The following is a 16,666-nucleotide window of genomic DNA, read 5'->3' on the forward strand; positions in this document are numbered from 1 at the left end:
CCCCCAACACCTGCAAGGAAGTACGTAACGGGTATAAGAGAATTGAAATACCTTCATTTACTCATGAGCCAATCTCCCTCTCTCTGAGTCCTGTTGCTCTGCGGGGGTGGGAGTGCAAACGTCTCTGGGAAGAAGGATATGGTCCAAAGACCTGCACCTTTGGCATCAGCTGGGAGCTTGTTAGAAAGAATCTGAGGCCCCACCTCAGACCCACTGAATCAGAACCTGCTCTTTTAACAAAGTCCCCAGGCAATTGCATGGACATTAAAGGCCTCAAAGAACACTGGTTGTCACATTTGACTGCCACTGGAATAACCCAAGGAGCTTTAAAAAAAAAAAAATACTGCCCTCGTGATTCTGATTTAATTGGTCTAGGGTGCAGCCTGGGCACTGGGATTTTGAAAAGCTCCCCAGATGATTCTAATAAGCAGTGACGTTTGTAAACCACTGGCCTAGAACACTGGCTGTCAACCCTGTGTGAGAATCACTTGGGGTGTTTTGTTATAAGACCAGCAAGGCCTGGGTCCCCCTCAAAGCAGCTAAATCAGACCCGGGAAAGGGGTGAAGAGCTGGGACCTGGGCAATAGTGTTTCTGGAAAGCTCTCAGATCACTGTAACATGTGGGGACCAGCCAGGAAGAGGAAGTGAAAGGCGCACATCCCCTAGCGCAGTGGTTTGTGGGAAGAGCAAGAGTGGTGGTAGAGGGGTTGCGGGAAGCAGGAAGGCAGGAGGGCCAGGTGGAGGGCACTGCCAAGGATGGGGGTGTTGCTGTGATTCGTCTTTCAGACTCCTGCAGGGGGCTACCTCACAGACGCCCCTGCCCAAGTCTGGGAAGCGGCGGTGGGGAAATGAACTCTGCCAATACAGCAGGACCCAGGGGTGGGGGTGGTCCCCCTGCGGAGTTATAGTTTCAACTTTCTGACTAGGCTCAGTCCCCATGTGGTATGGACAAGACCCACGAGCTCCTGCATGGGCTCAGACAGGACTCAGGAAGCACCTGGACTGAGAGCCAGAAGCGCTATCATGGTGCCCATTATTCAAGGGCCAAGGTGACCTGCAACCTTTGCTGCTATAACCAAGCAGGACCCTGTGGAGCCTTCGGGGACAGACCCCTCCCCCAGATCCTCTGCTGTAGCTCCTCTCTGACCTACCCAGATAATAGTATCTCATGTATATTTCCTGAATTTTTCAGATGCTAAAAACCACCACCAAAGGGAATAAACTACTTGATGGTCATGGGCACGTGGCCCCAGACCTTCTGGTGCCTAAGGGTTGATGGTGTTGACCGCCCTGTTACCTCAACATCAACCATCAGAGAATCATGCACCAGCTGATCAGATACCTGTGACCCCCCACTCCCTTACCTGGCCTTTAAATATGCTTTGCTGAAACCCTTAGAAGAATTCAGGGTTTTCTTGAGCATGAGTCACCCTCTCCTCCTTGCTTGGCCCTGCAATAAACTTCTCTCTGCTCCAAACTCAGGTGTTTTCATTTGTTTGGCCTCACGGTGCCTTGGGCACACAGATTTGCCTTCGGCAACACTACCACATGGGCGGCCCAGGTCGAGGGGCAAATGGAAACCATGGCAGAGCTAAGTGGGGAGGGGACCTATGGTGCCAGCAAGAGCTGGGGTGAGGTGGAGTCAGCCAGGAAGGGCTTCTGGGTCCTGACCAAGTCAGCAGAGGCCAGCCCACACCAGCCACCCACTTGGTCTGCAGATGCCAGCAGGGCAAGCAGGCAAACAGGCTGATAAGAAATGTTGAGATTAGAGGTGCCAGGAGACACTGCTCTAATCCATTAGCCCTCCCATTCACGTCACCACCCTGAGGTCACCTTGCCAGAACTGATAGTCACGGTCCACGTCGGAAGGGCTGGACTGATCATGGGCGGTCAGCATCCATTCTGATTGGTCTGTGCCTGGGCCAAATCAGTTGTTAAATATTTTGACTGTCACCCCTGGATAAAGCCACTCTTCTCTCTTCTCTGCCCAGATGCTACCTTGGCAGAAACAGAGTGAGAGAAAGGCAAACCCACTTCACCCATGGAGGATATTTTCATTTTTGCATGAGTCTAAAGTTACAAGATTAAACTAAATTGAGTTTTCCCAGCACACCTCAGCAAGGAGGGGCACCCGAGGAAAATAGGATTGTTATGGACAAAATTAAGTAGCTGTGGGTTGCTTGGCAGTAGCGTGAGGTAATTTCCATCCTTGCTGTAGACATAAGGATAATCTACTTCCTCTATTAAATATTGATGTGTCTATATGGATTTATATTTCTTTGTAGATTTATCCAGGTATCTTTTTTTTTCTGCTAATTTGATGTCAGTCCCTCACATAATGTGTTTTCCTCTATCTGTATAAATTAGGAAAGGGAGATATAAAAATTTATGTGTAGGTCAAATTGTCCTGGATAAAGTAAGGTCTCTGCCAAAAAGAAGGACAGATGGCCACCTGAGGTTATACACTACAACCAGGAGGAGAAACAGTCCCCCTACTATGTGGAAAAGCAATGGATCAGCCCAGAATCCCGAGAGGAGAGCTACTTACCAGACCGGAACCCACCCCACCATCTCTGGAAAATGAAGCCTCTAGATAGTTCTACTACTTTTATTTCACCGAGTTATTCCATGAATATTTATTTAGCTTAACTCTTGTGTCAGGCCCTGTTCAAGGGCCTGGGGATACAGCAGTGAACAAAACAGACAAAACAGGGAATGTCCCTGGTGGGAAGGGGGTTTATCATTTTGAAAAGGGTAATTTGAGAAAGTCTCACAGGGAGGGTGACAATTGAGCAACAACCTGGAGGAGATGAAGAAGCAAGCCATGTATGGATATCCAGGAAAAGGGCTCCTGGTAAAAGGAACAGCAGGTGCAAAGGCCCTGAGGTGAGGTGCCTAGGATATGCGAGGGGAGCATGGGCAAATGGCAGAGAAGCAGGCGATGAGGTCAGCGAGTGTATGGGTACAAGTGACAGAGAGAAAGAGAACATGATGCTTCAACCTGAGCTGATTCTTCACCTGCACTTTCAACTTTCCCAGGCAGTTTAACATAAAGGAAGTCACGAAACCCACCAATTGTGGCATGAAAGGAAGTCACCTGCAAAGGACTTCCAGCTTTCTCTTAATAGCCTCATATATTGCTAAGGCTGTCTAATCGGAGAAAGCTTACCTCAGATCACTTCAAAATATTAAAGTGCTGGAGATAACTGCCCAACTGGCACTTAATACTAATGAAATCTCCCAATTCACCAAGCGTATTTGAGCTAATCTGCATTAAAAATATGGATCATAGCTGAACAGCTCCAATTCGTTACTCATGAAGATGGTGGACTGTGCATTAAGTGCCCAGAAAGCAAGAGAGTAACTGGGAAGAGAAGAATGGTGGACATTTGTTGATTGTCATTCCAGCATGCACTACTCACTCCTCCCCAGCCCTCCCCAGAGCTCTCAATTCCTATTTCCAAGTGGTTGCAGGTAAATGGATTCCATCCTGGCTCTTATGGGAACATGTAAGTATGAGAGTAACAGGGCTCTGGTGGAAATGCTGAGATGAAGATGCTTCTGCCCTTTGGATGGTATGGTGTGTCAAAGTGAAGCATGTAAGAAATTAACCAAGAAAAATCTCAATTAAATAGAGTCAAGAGACCAGAAGGGGGAGCTCTCATGCCCTGTGATGATATCAGAGTCTAACAGGAAAAAGAAAAGACTCCTCTTCTTTCCTAGCAAGGACTCAGCCAACAAAAGCCACAGACTGTTTCTTTACTGTGGCCCTTGCAACTTCTTTTTCCTCTCTATAAAAGTGTTCTCCTCCTATTTATTTCAGGTCAACAGGTATGTGGTTACAGCAGCCACTTTTCATCTGGAAAAGGTACAGTCCGCACCCCCAGACTTCACAGTCATAAGGTCCAGTAATACCCCATCCCACCTCAGTGCTACTGATGTTGTGGGCTGGATGGTTCTCTGTTGTGGAGGGACGTGCTGAGCACTGTAGGACGTTTAGCAGCATCCTGGTCTCTGCCCACTAGAAGCCAGTAGCATCTCCTACCAGTAGTGACGGTCACAAATGCCAGCCTGAATTGGGTTTAGGGTTTTTGGATAGTTTTTTTGTTGTTGCTCTGGAGGTTTTTTGTTTGTTTTGTGTTTGCGTTTTGTTGTTGTTGTTGTTTTGCCTTCTGGTTTTGGAAGTGAAATGGAGCCTCAGAGAGATTTGATTTATCCACTTTCTCTCCCTCCAACTGGCCAGGTGTGGAAGCTCCAGAGGAGAAGAGAGACAGAAATGCCCATCTGGAGCTGGACTCCACACAGGTTCAAGGGGCCGCTGGTATCCAGCCTCCCTGCTGCCAAACACAGGGGCAACTGAGACTCCGCTCCCAGAGGGCACAGGCAGCCCAGAACTGAGGAGTGGCCCTGACAACGTGTGCAGAGTAGGGAGGGAGACGGCTCTGAGGATAGAAATGCACGTCAGCGAATCAGCCCACAGCACTGGCCCAAAGGACATCTCATAGGGCTTCTTTTAAGGCAATGATGAGCATGTGATCCGTGTGGCCCAGCACAGACAGACCTTTCCAAATTCAGAAACTCTGTTCAGTACAGGGGTTCTTAACTGTTTTATGCCATGAATCAATTTGTCAGTCTAGTGATGCCTTTGTACCCCTTCTCGGCATAATGTTTTTAAGTGCATAAATAAAAATACATACAACTAATAAGGTAACCAATTATATTCAGAGAAACTTATTGAAATATTTTTAAATGCATGTGCACCTTAGTAACATGTCTTTTTTATTGAGTTAAGTGACAAGGTCTAGTGGCAGTACTAAAAGCTGTGAGACTTTGACGTAGTGATGAATGCAAATTCTTTCTCATGAAAAACTGAAACAACTCCCATGTGATATGAAAAGAGCAGTTTTTCACAGACCAAGTCACAGACATTGCTATTATAAGGTACTGTTTTTGGGGGGGGAGGGGTTGTTCGTTCTGGGGAGCGCTGCCTACATCTAGAATTACAGGAAACGCTAAATTTTAGTGAAAGTTTAGTAAAAACAAAGATGTGATTCCTTTTTTTTCCTTTCAAGTTCATGGATCTCTTTAATCTCAGATCAAGATCCTTTTGTAACTGGATCAGTGGTTCTCAACCAAGGGTGATCTTGCCCCCCAGAGAACATTTGGCCATGTTCTAGAGACATTTTTGGTTGTTACCACTGGGGGAGTGGGGTGTGCTCCTGGCATCTAGCGAGGAGAGGCCAAGGATGTGGCTAAATATCCTATGATGTGCAGCACATCCTTCTACAATAAAGAATTATCCAGCCCTAAATGCCAATAGCACTGGGACTGAGAAGCCTTGAACTAGAGGAAGAAACTTTGTAAAAACTAGAGTCGGCATAAAGAAGATATTGTAAAGGGAGCTGGGGAGTCTGCCCCTTGCCCAAACCACGTACCCAGTCCTCAGGACGCCTGAAAAGAATATCATCCCCATCCTCACCCTAAGTGTCACTGTGTTTGGAAGATGCTTCCGAGGGAACACAATTTGGGGCAGACACAAGGAAAGAGAGGAGGAAAACACCGGCAAGGGAGCAGGGTGAGTTAATAAAAGAAAAGCAACCAACTGGTAAAAAGGCCTTGGCTGGTTTTCCATAGGAACTTCATCCAGAAACAATGGAGTGTGTCCTTTGTGAAATGTTGCTGAGGATGTGAGGCAACTGGAAGGCCCTTACCCTGCTGCCAGTTGTGTCATTGGTTACATTCACTTAGAGACACTGTTTGGCACTAGATACAAAAGATAAACATACGCATATGTTTTGGCTCTGAATTCCACCCCTAGGCATATACCAAAATACATACAAATTTTTACCAAAAGACATGGAGAACAATATTTACAGCAGCATTTATCTTAACAGCCCAAAACTGGAAACACCTCAAACGTCCATTAAGAATAGAAATGCAAATCGAAACTACAGTAAGGTACCAACTCACAGGGGTTAGAGTGGCCATCATTTATAAGTTTACAAATAACAAATGCTGGAGAAGGTGTGAAGAAAAGGGAACCCTCCTACACTGTTGGTGGGAATGTAAATTGATGCAGCCACTATGGAGGACAGTACGGAGATTCCTTTAAAAACTAAAAATAGACTTACCATATAATCTAGCCATCCCACTCCTGGACGTATATCTGGAGAAAATTCTAATTAACACCCCAATGTTCATAGTACTATTTACAATAGCCAAGACATGGAAGCAACCTAAATGTCATTGACAGATGAATGGATTAAGAAGATATGGTGTATATACAATGAAATACTATTTAGCCACAAAAAAGAATGAGATACTGCCATTTGCAGCAATATGGATGAACCCAGAGATTATCATGCTGAGTGAAGTAAGTCATAAAGGGGAAGACAAACATATGATATCACTTATATGTGGAATCTAAAATATGATACAAATGTTATTTACAAAACAGAAACAGACTCAGACAGAAAACAAATATATGGTTACTGGGGGGCAGGAGGGTGGGGGAAGGATAAATTAGGAGTTGGGGATTAGTAGACACAAACTACTATACATAAAATAAACAACAAGGTCCTACTGTATAGCACAGGGAATTATATTCAATATTCTATAATAAACCATAATGGAAAAGAATATGAAAAAGAATGTATATATATGTATAGATAACTGAATCACTTTGCTGTACACCAGAAACTAACACAACATATTAAATCAACAATATTTCAATGTTTTAAGGAAGAGTAAAATAGATAAATAATTTGTGGTATAAATACATGGTAGAAGACTATACAGGGATGAGAATGAATGAAATACAACTATGTACACCATGGATGGATCACACAAACACCCTAAGTGAAAGAAGCCAGGCACAGGAGAGCATACACCATAGGATTCCATTTAGAAAGTTCAAAAATAGTGCATACTAATTCATGGTGTTGGAAGTCAGGATACTGATTACTATTGGTCTAATGACTTAAATAGAAAATGAGAATTTTGAAGTTCTAGATTTCAAAATTCTGAAATTCTAGAATGTATAATATCTTGATATAAATACTCCTTACACAGATGTATCCCCTGTGTGAAAATTAAGCTATATACATATGATTTGTGTACTTTTATTTATGTACAGTGAGCAGAGGTTAACAGCAAGCCTGTACTCTTTTTCTCCTAGATCTAGACCTGCCTGGGAGGATTTTAGGTTTGCCTTCTTCCAGCACCAGTCCCCTTGATATGCCCCAAATTAAGACGAATTTGGAGTGTTGGGTGCCAGGGCCAGACATGTGTTTCATACACTGTGAAATCTCTGATCTGTGAGACAGCACATGGGCTGGGAGACTATAAACCGTAGACCCACATGATGAGTGAGAAACACAGGGAGAAGCTTCTTTGCATCATGATGAACCCCACATCCCATAGCCTCACCACCAGCAAACATCTGCACTCTCTAGGCAGGAGAAGAGGGAGCCAAGCATCTATGCATACAGAGAACTGGGAGACTTCCGTTGAGACTGAGGGCTGTGCATGATCTTTCCTGTTCTGAGTCCTTCTAAAAGCCTAAACAAACTTAGTGCTGGATCAAATGCTACTGTGTCTTGTGAGTTTGATTGCCAAACACATTACTAATGCAATAGTGGGACTGTGTATTACACATCAATAAAAAGTTTACTAAAGAAAAAAATTCCTCTGTCTATTCTGGCCAAACTGTTATTCACACCGATCACATGTTCTGCTTGGTCTCCAAATTCCTTCCATTTTCCTGAGCTTCCCCTCTCTCCTTTGACCTCCTGTCTTCTTTTTAGGACTCTCACCCACAACCAACCCCTAAACTTCCTGTTCATTACTTATGCAGAGCTGATTAACTATTGCACTACCTCACCCCAAACTAGTAACACTACCCACAGAGAGCTCACATCAATAACTAACATGAAGATTGGTTGGAAAACATAGTTCCCTTCCAGGAGAAGTTGTATGACTACTTAGCAAAGAAATTTTTTTTTTCTTTTGCTGGACAGAGAATGCTGAATCTCTGTCTGAAGACATTCCACATTCACACATTATTTGGAGTCTCAGTTAGCTATGTGACAACCAGGCATTCCTCTCCTAATTGGGTATCTCAAAATTTCCTGAATTGTTAAAATAAAAGGAATAGAACTTCCTTGCCACCAACAATATATACTCTTAGAAGTGCCAGCTGCTGCAACGTGATGCCCCAGGAATAACTCTTTGCTCTGTACTGGCTCTGTACTCCATCCCTAGAGGGATGGAGGATGCTCCATAGTCAGTCCTATCTTTTCAGTATTTGGGTTTGGGGCTTTTTTGGAGGGGGGTGGCGGGGGGAGTGAGGACGTCTAAGGATAGATACCTGCTCGCATATATTGGTAAGACTTAATTTCCTATGTCATAACATTAACCTCCTCTCCCTCAGCTTTTGCTGATAAATCGTCTCATGCCTTCCTGAGCTAGACATTCACACATCCTCCTTGAGCCAGCATCTCAGTAGTAGGAGCCCTGTCTCACCTCCCCACAGCAGGATCATAAGGGAAATGGGGTGTGATAGTTTCAGAAACAGCACAGTAACTCATACAGATACTTCTGAGAGCACCACTTACATTATCAAGGTTGATAATTCTTGTGCCTGCTGCTCGTTAGTTCAATGCACATTGACTGAGGACCACTGATGTTCTAACATACCACTCCTGGAGTGGGCAAATGTGATTTAAAAGTCACAACTGTGGACAGCCAGCAACTTATAATCTCACGAAACTCATAAAGCACATTCCCCCAGAACCACAGTGCCAGGTGGGACAGCACACGAATAAGAGGCTCCTGTCGTTAACCCTCACGGTAATGACTAGTGCCTTCTGTCGCACCCTTCTCCCTGTGTACTTCTGAAGCACTCAGGACAGCAAAGCTCAATTTCCAATCATTCCCACATATGGTGCACGAGAAGTTAAGATTTAATTCTGATGACTGGTTATTTCATCTTGAATCCAAAACCCTGGACTTCAAAAATAATGGAACTTCATGTAACATGTGGGTTTCTTGTTTTTGTCTCCTCTTGCTCTCGTGGGAAAAACAAGTCATCCTCTAGAAGGGTACTAGAGGCACTTTCTATGACAAAATGAGACTTCTTAAATGGTCCAACTTCACACGTACAAAGTGTGAAATCTCAGAACTAAGATTCCAGTTCTGAATTGTTGCAGACAACGGACATCGCTGGAAATAGAAATGTCACCAGGACCCACTCAAAGAACTCTCTCCTATAACCATGCTCAATCCTGGAACACAGGAGACTGTCCCCCAGATAATCAGAAATGTGCAAAAACAATTTGTTAAATAACACAGGGAAGGTTGTGGGGGAGTTCCAGAAGGCTCACATTCACGTGGTTTGCAAAGGTGCATTTTTCATGAAGCTCCGTACAGCTCAAAAGCATGACATTCTGCAGGGGCTGCTCCTTCATTCCAGGAGTTGGAAGACTTTATTTTCATCTTCTGTGCATGGGCCATCAAAGAAAAGAATGTCACTCTTCTTCAGGAAAGAAATGTCCTCAGACCCTTCCTCAGTAAAGGATGAGGTTTTCACGTGCCCTCAGGGGGCCTCGGGGCTGTTCTCACGAAGAGTAGCCAGTTTGAAGGCCGCTATGGAGTATTTTTCCTTCCTTCTGACGCAAAGAATATTACAGAAAAATCAGAGCTTCGAAGTCTCTGTCAAATATGCATGTAGAAAAATTGTCAGAATATGCTTAAACTTTAAAAAGTTTGAAAAGTCTATGATCTTTGCGCTGTTTCTGAGAGTCAGTGCGTCTAAAGGAAAACATTCACCATTAGCCAGCCACACAGGGTAACCCTGTGTGACAATCTTGCCCGACGACGCCCTGGGTCGGCATTCCGTCCAGGTCACCAGGTTTCCGCGATCTCTGTGAGCACCTGCAGCAGCTCAGCAAACGTCGGGCGGCCTGCAGGTTTCTGGAAAAGGGAAGCGGAGGCGGTCAGCTCAGCTTAAGACTCACTCGGACAACAGCCCTGGAACTTGCTGGCAGAGACCTGGATCTGGGCTGCTTCACCACGATCAGAAGACAAAGATATCCTGGCTGACACACAGGGCACGAATGGCAGGTGAGCGAGGCACAAGTGTGAAAATACAAGGGTGGAAAGCCCTCCAGAAATCAAATGACGGGAGCTGCAAACACCAGCCACGTGTGGCCGTTTCAATTAGTTTAAAATTCAATTAATTAATTCAGTTAATTAAAATTCAGTTCTCAGTCACACTAGCCACTTTTTAATTCTTCAACAGCCAGCTGCAGCTACCGTATTGGACAGTGCAGACACAGCACATTTCCAACATCACAGGAAGTTCCACTGGACAGTGCTGCCCTAGAGATCTGTTTGGATGACTTGATAGGCACGGGGTAAAGGAAGAGCTGGGAGAGAGGGGCAGCTGGGGTACCAAGCTCCCAAGCTCAGCCCCAGTTACTCACTATACCTGACCACCTGGGGAAAGAAGGATTTTAGTCAGAAAAGCAAAAGGCATGTTTTCACGAGGGACTTTGCAGGTCTTGGAGCACAGGCGGTGCTGTCTTAAGGCTCAGTTAACAAAAATCTCAGACCATGAAGCCAAGGATTGGAGCATCTTTCCTCTTTCAACATGGGATGTGGTTTGACTCTGGCCCCATGAGGAAGCTCCGTGTTATTTTTGGAATCCCTGGGAAATAGAATCACTCATAGTAGCCACATTCTCACAGGGGTCACTGGCAGCAGGGTTAGTGGGGAGACACCACCCTCAGTGGCTTGTAAACATAAGGCATCAGTAAAAAAGACAGAGCAGATGGATGTGGGAGCACACGTGAGAGTCCTCCTTGAGACTCCAGGAATAAATTGTGGAGCTTTTTGCTGGTGCTGAGGTTGTGCAGATAACAGAGCCTGTAACAGGTGTATCAACGCTAATGTAATCATGTTTGAACCTAGAGGTGCCTCGTTTACTTGGTCCTCTTGTCAGCATCTCTTTTACCCCCTTCTCTGTCTCCTCTCCACAGATACGTAAAATCCCAACAAGCATACTGTATGCACATATACAAGCATGTAGCTTAATATGCAATATATATTCCGGAGCTGTTTACATTGTTACTGCAAAGATGCTCGTAAGACATCTGTTTGCTACTAACAGCTTACTTTAACATTTTTTATGTCTTTCAAGATTCCTTGCAGAGCAGTTAATCATGTATAAAGTATTTTCATACACCAGGGAATCTTCATAAAATTAATATTTCTCTGGAATGGGAACAACCATATTGCTCTTGAAATATTGAATTTTCTCCTGTTTGTGAATTGGGAGTCAAGTAATTTCTTTTTCAGCCAAGAGGAAACCCCTCATCCAGCTGTAATTTTTCTGGGCTGAAACTGTCAGCTGGAAAGAGAGAGGAGCTGTCAAAATCACAGAGGGGTCTGCCTTGAAGGGGAGGGGTGTGTTGAGTCGGTGCCCAGAAAAGACGGAGGTGGGATATCAACTCCTCTGGCTTTATTTTTAAGCTTGGCATTTCAAGAAAAAGAGAAACTGGGCTCCCGAGAGAGAATTTTTCTGAGTAGAAGTTCCGGGCGCACATTCTGCCTTCATTTCTATTCTGTTTTAATCTCTCTATAGGAAGTCTTGAGTGTCACAGGAGAGATGAAATCCATTACTTTCAGCCTTGGAAAAAACAAGATGAATCAAAAGGACGTAAATAAAAACACCATCCTTCGCTTTCAGTGTGGAAGCGTAATAAGCCTGACTCTACCCTTAAGTCCTTAAATGGACTTTCCTTTTTCCACCAGCAGTCCTTAAAAGGAATAATATATCTCATCACTGAGGCTTCAGTAACATCGAGAGTTTCTGGGGCTCCAACCTCAGAAAGATAAGACTTGGAACATGCACTGAATTCCTCAAATGAAAGGCCATTGTCAGAAACAAAATGGATTAATGGTTTCGCAAGGGGAGTACTTCCGGCTCTCCGGGATCATTCCTGAGAAACAGAGACCTTGTCCTGCCATGACAGAGTCCTGGAGTAATGCTGGCGATAATCAGGTCTGCCCTCAGATGCTGAGACCGCCAACCTTTGCAGGAAAGTAAGGGACACTCACCTCATGCCAGCAGCTGTACATGACTTCATACAGGGACATGGGTGCCAGGTGAGGGCGGTACAGCCTGAAGCCTTTAGAAATAGCTTCTACCACTTGCAAATTTGACTTATTTTCAAAAGGCATTTTTCCTTCTGTAAAAACTTCCCACATCAAAACTCCTGCAAATAAGTGCATGAAAACAAGAGGTTAGAGAACAATGTTTACGGGGAACTTAAAGAGCTGTTTCAAATTCCAAGGCATTCTCTTCCTCCTCCAGCCTTGAGTTACAATCATCCAGAGTGACGGGAAGCAGCCCCTGTCCATCTTTGTTTTTGAAGACACCTATAAACTGAATATATTCCCAGTGAAGTCCAGGCCCTTCCTTTTCCATTGGTCTCGACTGCCTCCTTATTGGAAGAAAATGCCGGCCGCATCTTCATTTCTAAGTACTGCTCGTGCCTCCACACCCTGAAATCAATGGAGCTTCCTGCCATTCCATAGAAAATGACAGAATTGCATGATCCCCTGTTGCCGGCAAGAGTTTACCAACCAACAGAAGGTATGTGTTCCCCTCTTCCTACCAAAAGACAGACTGCTGGATAGAACCCCCAGAAAATCTGTCAGGGGCTCTGTATATAAATAGGTATTCAAAAGTCATTGATTGATTGATTGATTGATGGGTGAAACTCCTTCAAGGCTCCCAATTTGAGTTTATTTAATTACCCACTTATGCTACAAATGTGTGTTAGGTATTGATCAGAGGCCAGGCACAGGCTAGAGCCAGAGGATTCTTAAGCCTGAAAGCAGTCCATGTGCTCGAGAAGCTCACTGTCCAGTGGGGAAGGAAGACAAGTGGTCAGGTAAAACTTAGGGAGTTCTCGTTGTTCTGCAGCCACCTGGTGAGGTGCTCGTGTTCTATCCATCGGTCTCACAATGTAGCTGCTCTCTAGTACAGCTTACAATGTCACCTGCCAAGACTACCACATGTCACTAGAAAGCTAATAAGATCAGTGGTACAAGCCTAACCTCACTGTGGACAATAAAATTCATCCCCTTTGAGGGTACAGATGTCTCTCCAAACCCAAGATGCCACCCAGGAAGTTCTGGATGAAAGAAAATAGATTACTGTTCATTTATTGCCATTTTGTGAAAGTCAACTCAAAGAACAAACTCCACTGGACATGGGTCCACAGTGTCTCCTTCTCAATGAGGAACACTACCCAATATAAATAGCAACTGATAGATCCCAAGGAGGCCTATGTCTAATTTCACAAAATATAAAGGTAATGATGTAAATGAGATAGCATTGCTCGTAGTTAGACAATGAAGTTTATTAATCACACTCAAAATTCAATGATACCATAAGATCAGTTCTCCTTGCAAGTCTCTGTCGTGTGGAAAAGTTGGCTGAGTTTGTTTTCTAGATCAGTAGATTCTGCTATGGTTTTGCGACAAGTGCTCAATGGGAAGGGAAAAGATCCAAAAGGCAGACTTATGTAAGAATGCGTATGACACAAATTTTATTTACAAACCAAAAATAGACTCACAGACAGCAAACTATGATTACCAAAGGGGAAAGGGCGGTGGGGGGAGATAAATTGGGAGTTTGGGATTAACAGATACACATCACTATATATAAAATAGATACACAACAAGGATCTACTATATAGTAAAGGGAACTATACTCATTTTCTTGCAATAACATATAATGGTAAAGAATCTCAAAATATATATATGTATGTATGTGTATATATAACTGAATTGCTTTGCTGTACACCTGAAACTAACACTGTAAATCAACTACACTTCAATAAAAAATAAAATGAAAAGTGAAAAAAAAAAAAGAAAGAGTATGACACCAGCTGCCAAAGACACCTTGATGTGTTCAGAATACCTAAGACAGAAACACAGTCATAGGAAGACTTTCAGCAACATTATATTAAGAAATCAAAGTTAAAAGAGATTGGCCTTGCCACTTGCAGCTACATGGATGTCCCTGGAGAATGTCATTCTAAGTGAAGTAAGCCAGAAAGAGAAAGAAAAATACCACATGGGATCATTCATATGCGGAAACTTAAAAAAAATAAATAAATGCAAACCAGAAACAGATTCATAGACATAGAATACAAACTTGTGGTTGCCAAGGGGGCCGGGGGTGGGAAGGGACAGACTGGGATTTCAAAATGTAGAATAGATAAACAAGATTATACTGTATAGCACCGGGAAATATATACAAGATCTGAAGAGAAAACATCTCAAGAGAAAAAAATGTGACAATGAATATACTTATGTTCATGTATAACTGAGAAATTGTGCTCTACACTGGAGTTTCACACAACATTGTAAAATGACTATAACTCAATGAAAAAAAAGTTTAACAAAAAAGAGATTGGCCTATATTATTAAACAAAGCTCCAAAAAATGAACATCAAATTCACTCACCAAATGACCAGATGTCAGATTTGCTGCTATACTTGTTGAAATGGAAAACTTCAGGAGGGGACCACTTGATTGGGAACTTGGCTCCAGAAGAACTGATATATTCATCATCCAAAACGTACCTAGGGCAGTCAGATTTCAAAGCACATTGTGTTCATCACCTCTGTTTCCTTCAAATCCTTTTAGTTAACTCTGATTTCTAAAATACAAACTGTTTTACCCCAGGAAGGTTCTGTATATCTTCTCTTTTTGCTATCAAAGTGGAAGAGAATCCCTTATGGAATTTCCTCCTTAAACCAAGCCTCAATTGTGTTTATCTCATTTGGATCTCAAAATACCTTAGCAATTCTTCAGTCTAAAACACATCCCACTGATCAGTTATGAGAAATTCTAAATTCTGCAAAGAACAACCAAGGTTATTTTTTAAAAGATAAATATTTGTGGAAGAATAAATTCAAAATTGAATGCTTTATTTTCTTTCTTTATATATATATTTTTGGTAGGGCAGAGAAGGGGAAAATAAAAGTATTTGAACATAATATATCTGATGAGTAAAATCTCTTGTGCATTTGAATTGCCCTAAACGGAAAGTAATCAGGAACAGCTATCAAGTTCTTTAAAATGTAACGACAAAAAAGGTAATAAACCCTCTCTCTTTTTTGAGAATTGCATGCAAGAACATCCAAGTGTGGGAATCTGAAAAGAAAGGATAGCTAACCTGTGCCATGCAGCCCCTTGCATGTGCAATACAGTATTTTTGAAATATGTATTAATGCTTCCCCACACACCTGCTTTTTTCCCCACATACCTTACCTCACCCCATCTTTAAGCCCTTTATTGAGCCCGAGGTCATTCTACCAGGGGAAAGAATGAATAACAGAAATCAAAAGGAAAAGAGCCACATTTATTATAGCTTTTGAGTTTCAAAAGTCTAGACTTTCTAGAGAAGGAGAAGGACTGTGTTATTAACAAAATATTTGGTAGAATGGCTCATGAATATGAGTGATATCTCACTATCACCACCACCATCCATTCTGCTAGAAAAATATCCCGTATAAGACATGACATAGTTTTATTCATAATGACCTGAAAGTAGATCAGAATAGCTTAGAGGACCCAGCTAAAACTGGTGCACGTCTTAAAGTTCAAAGTGGGTCAGCAGACCATCCAATCACATCAACACTTCCCTCCAAGGAAACAGAGCAAAGCCAATAACGTCTTCAGTTTGTCCACAGACAAATGTAAGAGTCCCTTTTATAAGTAAACAGACAAAAAAGAGCAGCATGTACCTTGTCATTCCAAAGTCTGAAATTTTTACTATGCTTGTAGAACTGACCAAGCAGTTCCTCGCCGCCTATAGACAGAAGAAAAGAATCCCGGTTTGAATACAAGGGTTTTTTCCAAGCATTTCTCTTCTCCTTTTCCTCACCCGACTTGGGCCCCAGCACTACTTCTCTGTGTGAGCAGACACGTTATTTTTACGGTGATGCCTGTCAATCCTGTCTACGTATGATTCACCACGTCTGCCCTCGTGTTGTTACGGAGTTCGGTAAGTGGGGGGACCGGGCAGGATAGGCGGAGGAGAGGGACGATGGCTGGGAAGATGGCAGTATCCCTGCCTCCAGCATAAAGGGGCTTCACTTCCTCTAAGTGAGAGCCAGCAAGAAACCGGTTGGGACCCGACAGCCGCAACTGCACAGTAGCAAAAAGAACCTAACCAGACATGACCCAGTGCTCATGGTAATGTAATTAGCACTGTGGTTTAGCACCCCCATGGGTTTTTCTGTCTACACCACAGAGGAAGGCCATGCGCAAAGGGACCAAACATGTAAGCAGCTCCAGGGGCAAGAGCCATCAATCCATCAAAAGACCACCTCTGAGTGGGGGTGTAAGAGAAAGGGTGGACAAGGATCATCCCCTTTTCCTCGCTCGGATCAGCCCACCTCCCATTCTTGGACGTGTACACTTTCCCTTTTCTAAATAAATCCTCTAAAATCTTTTACTACACAACGTACCATCTCCCGTTTGTAATCTTATCTTTTGGGTATGACAAGAACTGGGGTCTTCTTCTTTTTTCTTTTGGGGTACCAGTGTGATGGATTTTAATGATTCTTCAAAGAAATTTAAA

At 43.3% G+C, this 16,666-nt stretch overlaps 1 protein-coding gene across 2 annotated transcripts in view; it reads right to left on the bottom strand.

Annotated features, from left to right (window-relative positions):
- Nucleotides 1–6,611: 6,611 nt before the first annotated feature.
- Nucleotides 6,612–16,666, bottom strand: part of TXK (TXK tyrosine kinase) — a 61,182-nt gene continuing 51,127 nt past the window's right edge. Inside the window, exons 12-15 of one of the 2 annotated variants that reach the window (XM_032497041.1) lie at nt 15,828–15,892; nt 14,542–14,660; nt 12,121–12,278; nt 6,612–9,972 (exon numbers count right to left, since the gene is read on the bottom strand). In XM_032497041.1, coding sequence (XP_032352932.1) covers nt 9,904–9,972; nt 12,121–12,278; nt 14,542–14,660; nt 15,828–15,892 — 411 coding nt within the window. In that variant the 3' untranslated portion in view covers nt 6,612–9,903. The remainder of the gene's footprint in view (nt 9,973–12,120; nt 12,279–14,541; nt 14,661–15,827; nt 15,893–16,666) is intronic. The other variant, XM_006185956.3, reaches the window with a different exon arrangement.

Source organism: Camelus ferus, chromosome 2, assembly GCF_009834535.1.
Source record: "Camelus ferus isolate YT-003-E chromosome 2, BCGSAC_Cfer_1.0, whole genome shotgun sequence".
NCBI classification, from domain to species: domain Eukaryota; kingdom Metazoa; phylum Chordata; class Mammalia; order Artiodactyla; family Camelidae; genus Camelus; species Camelus ferus.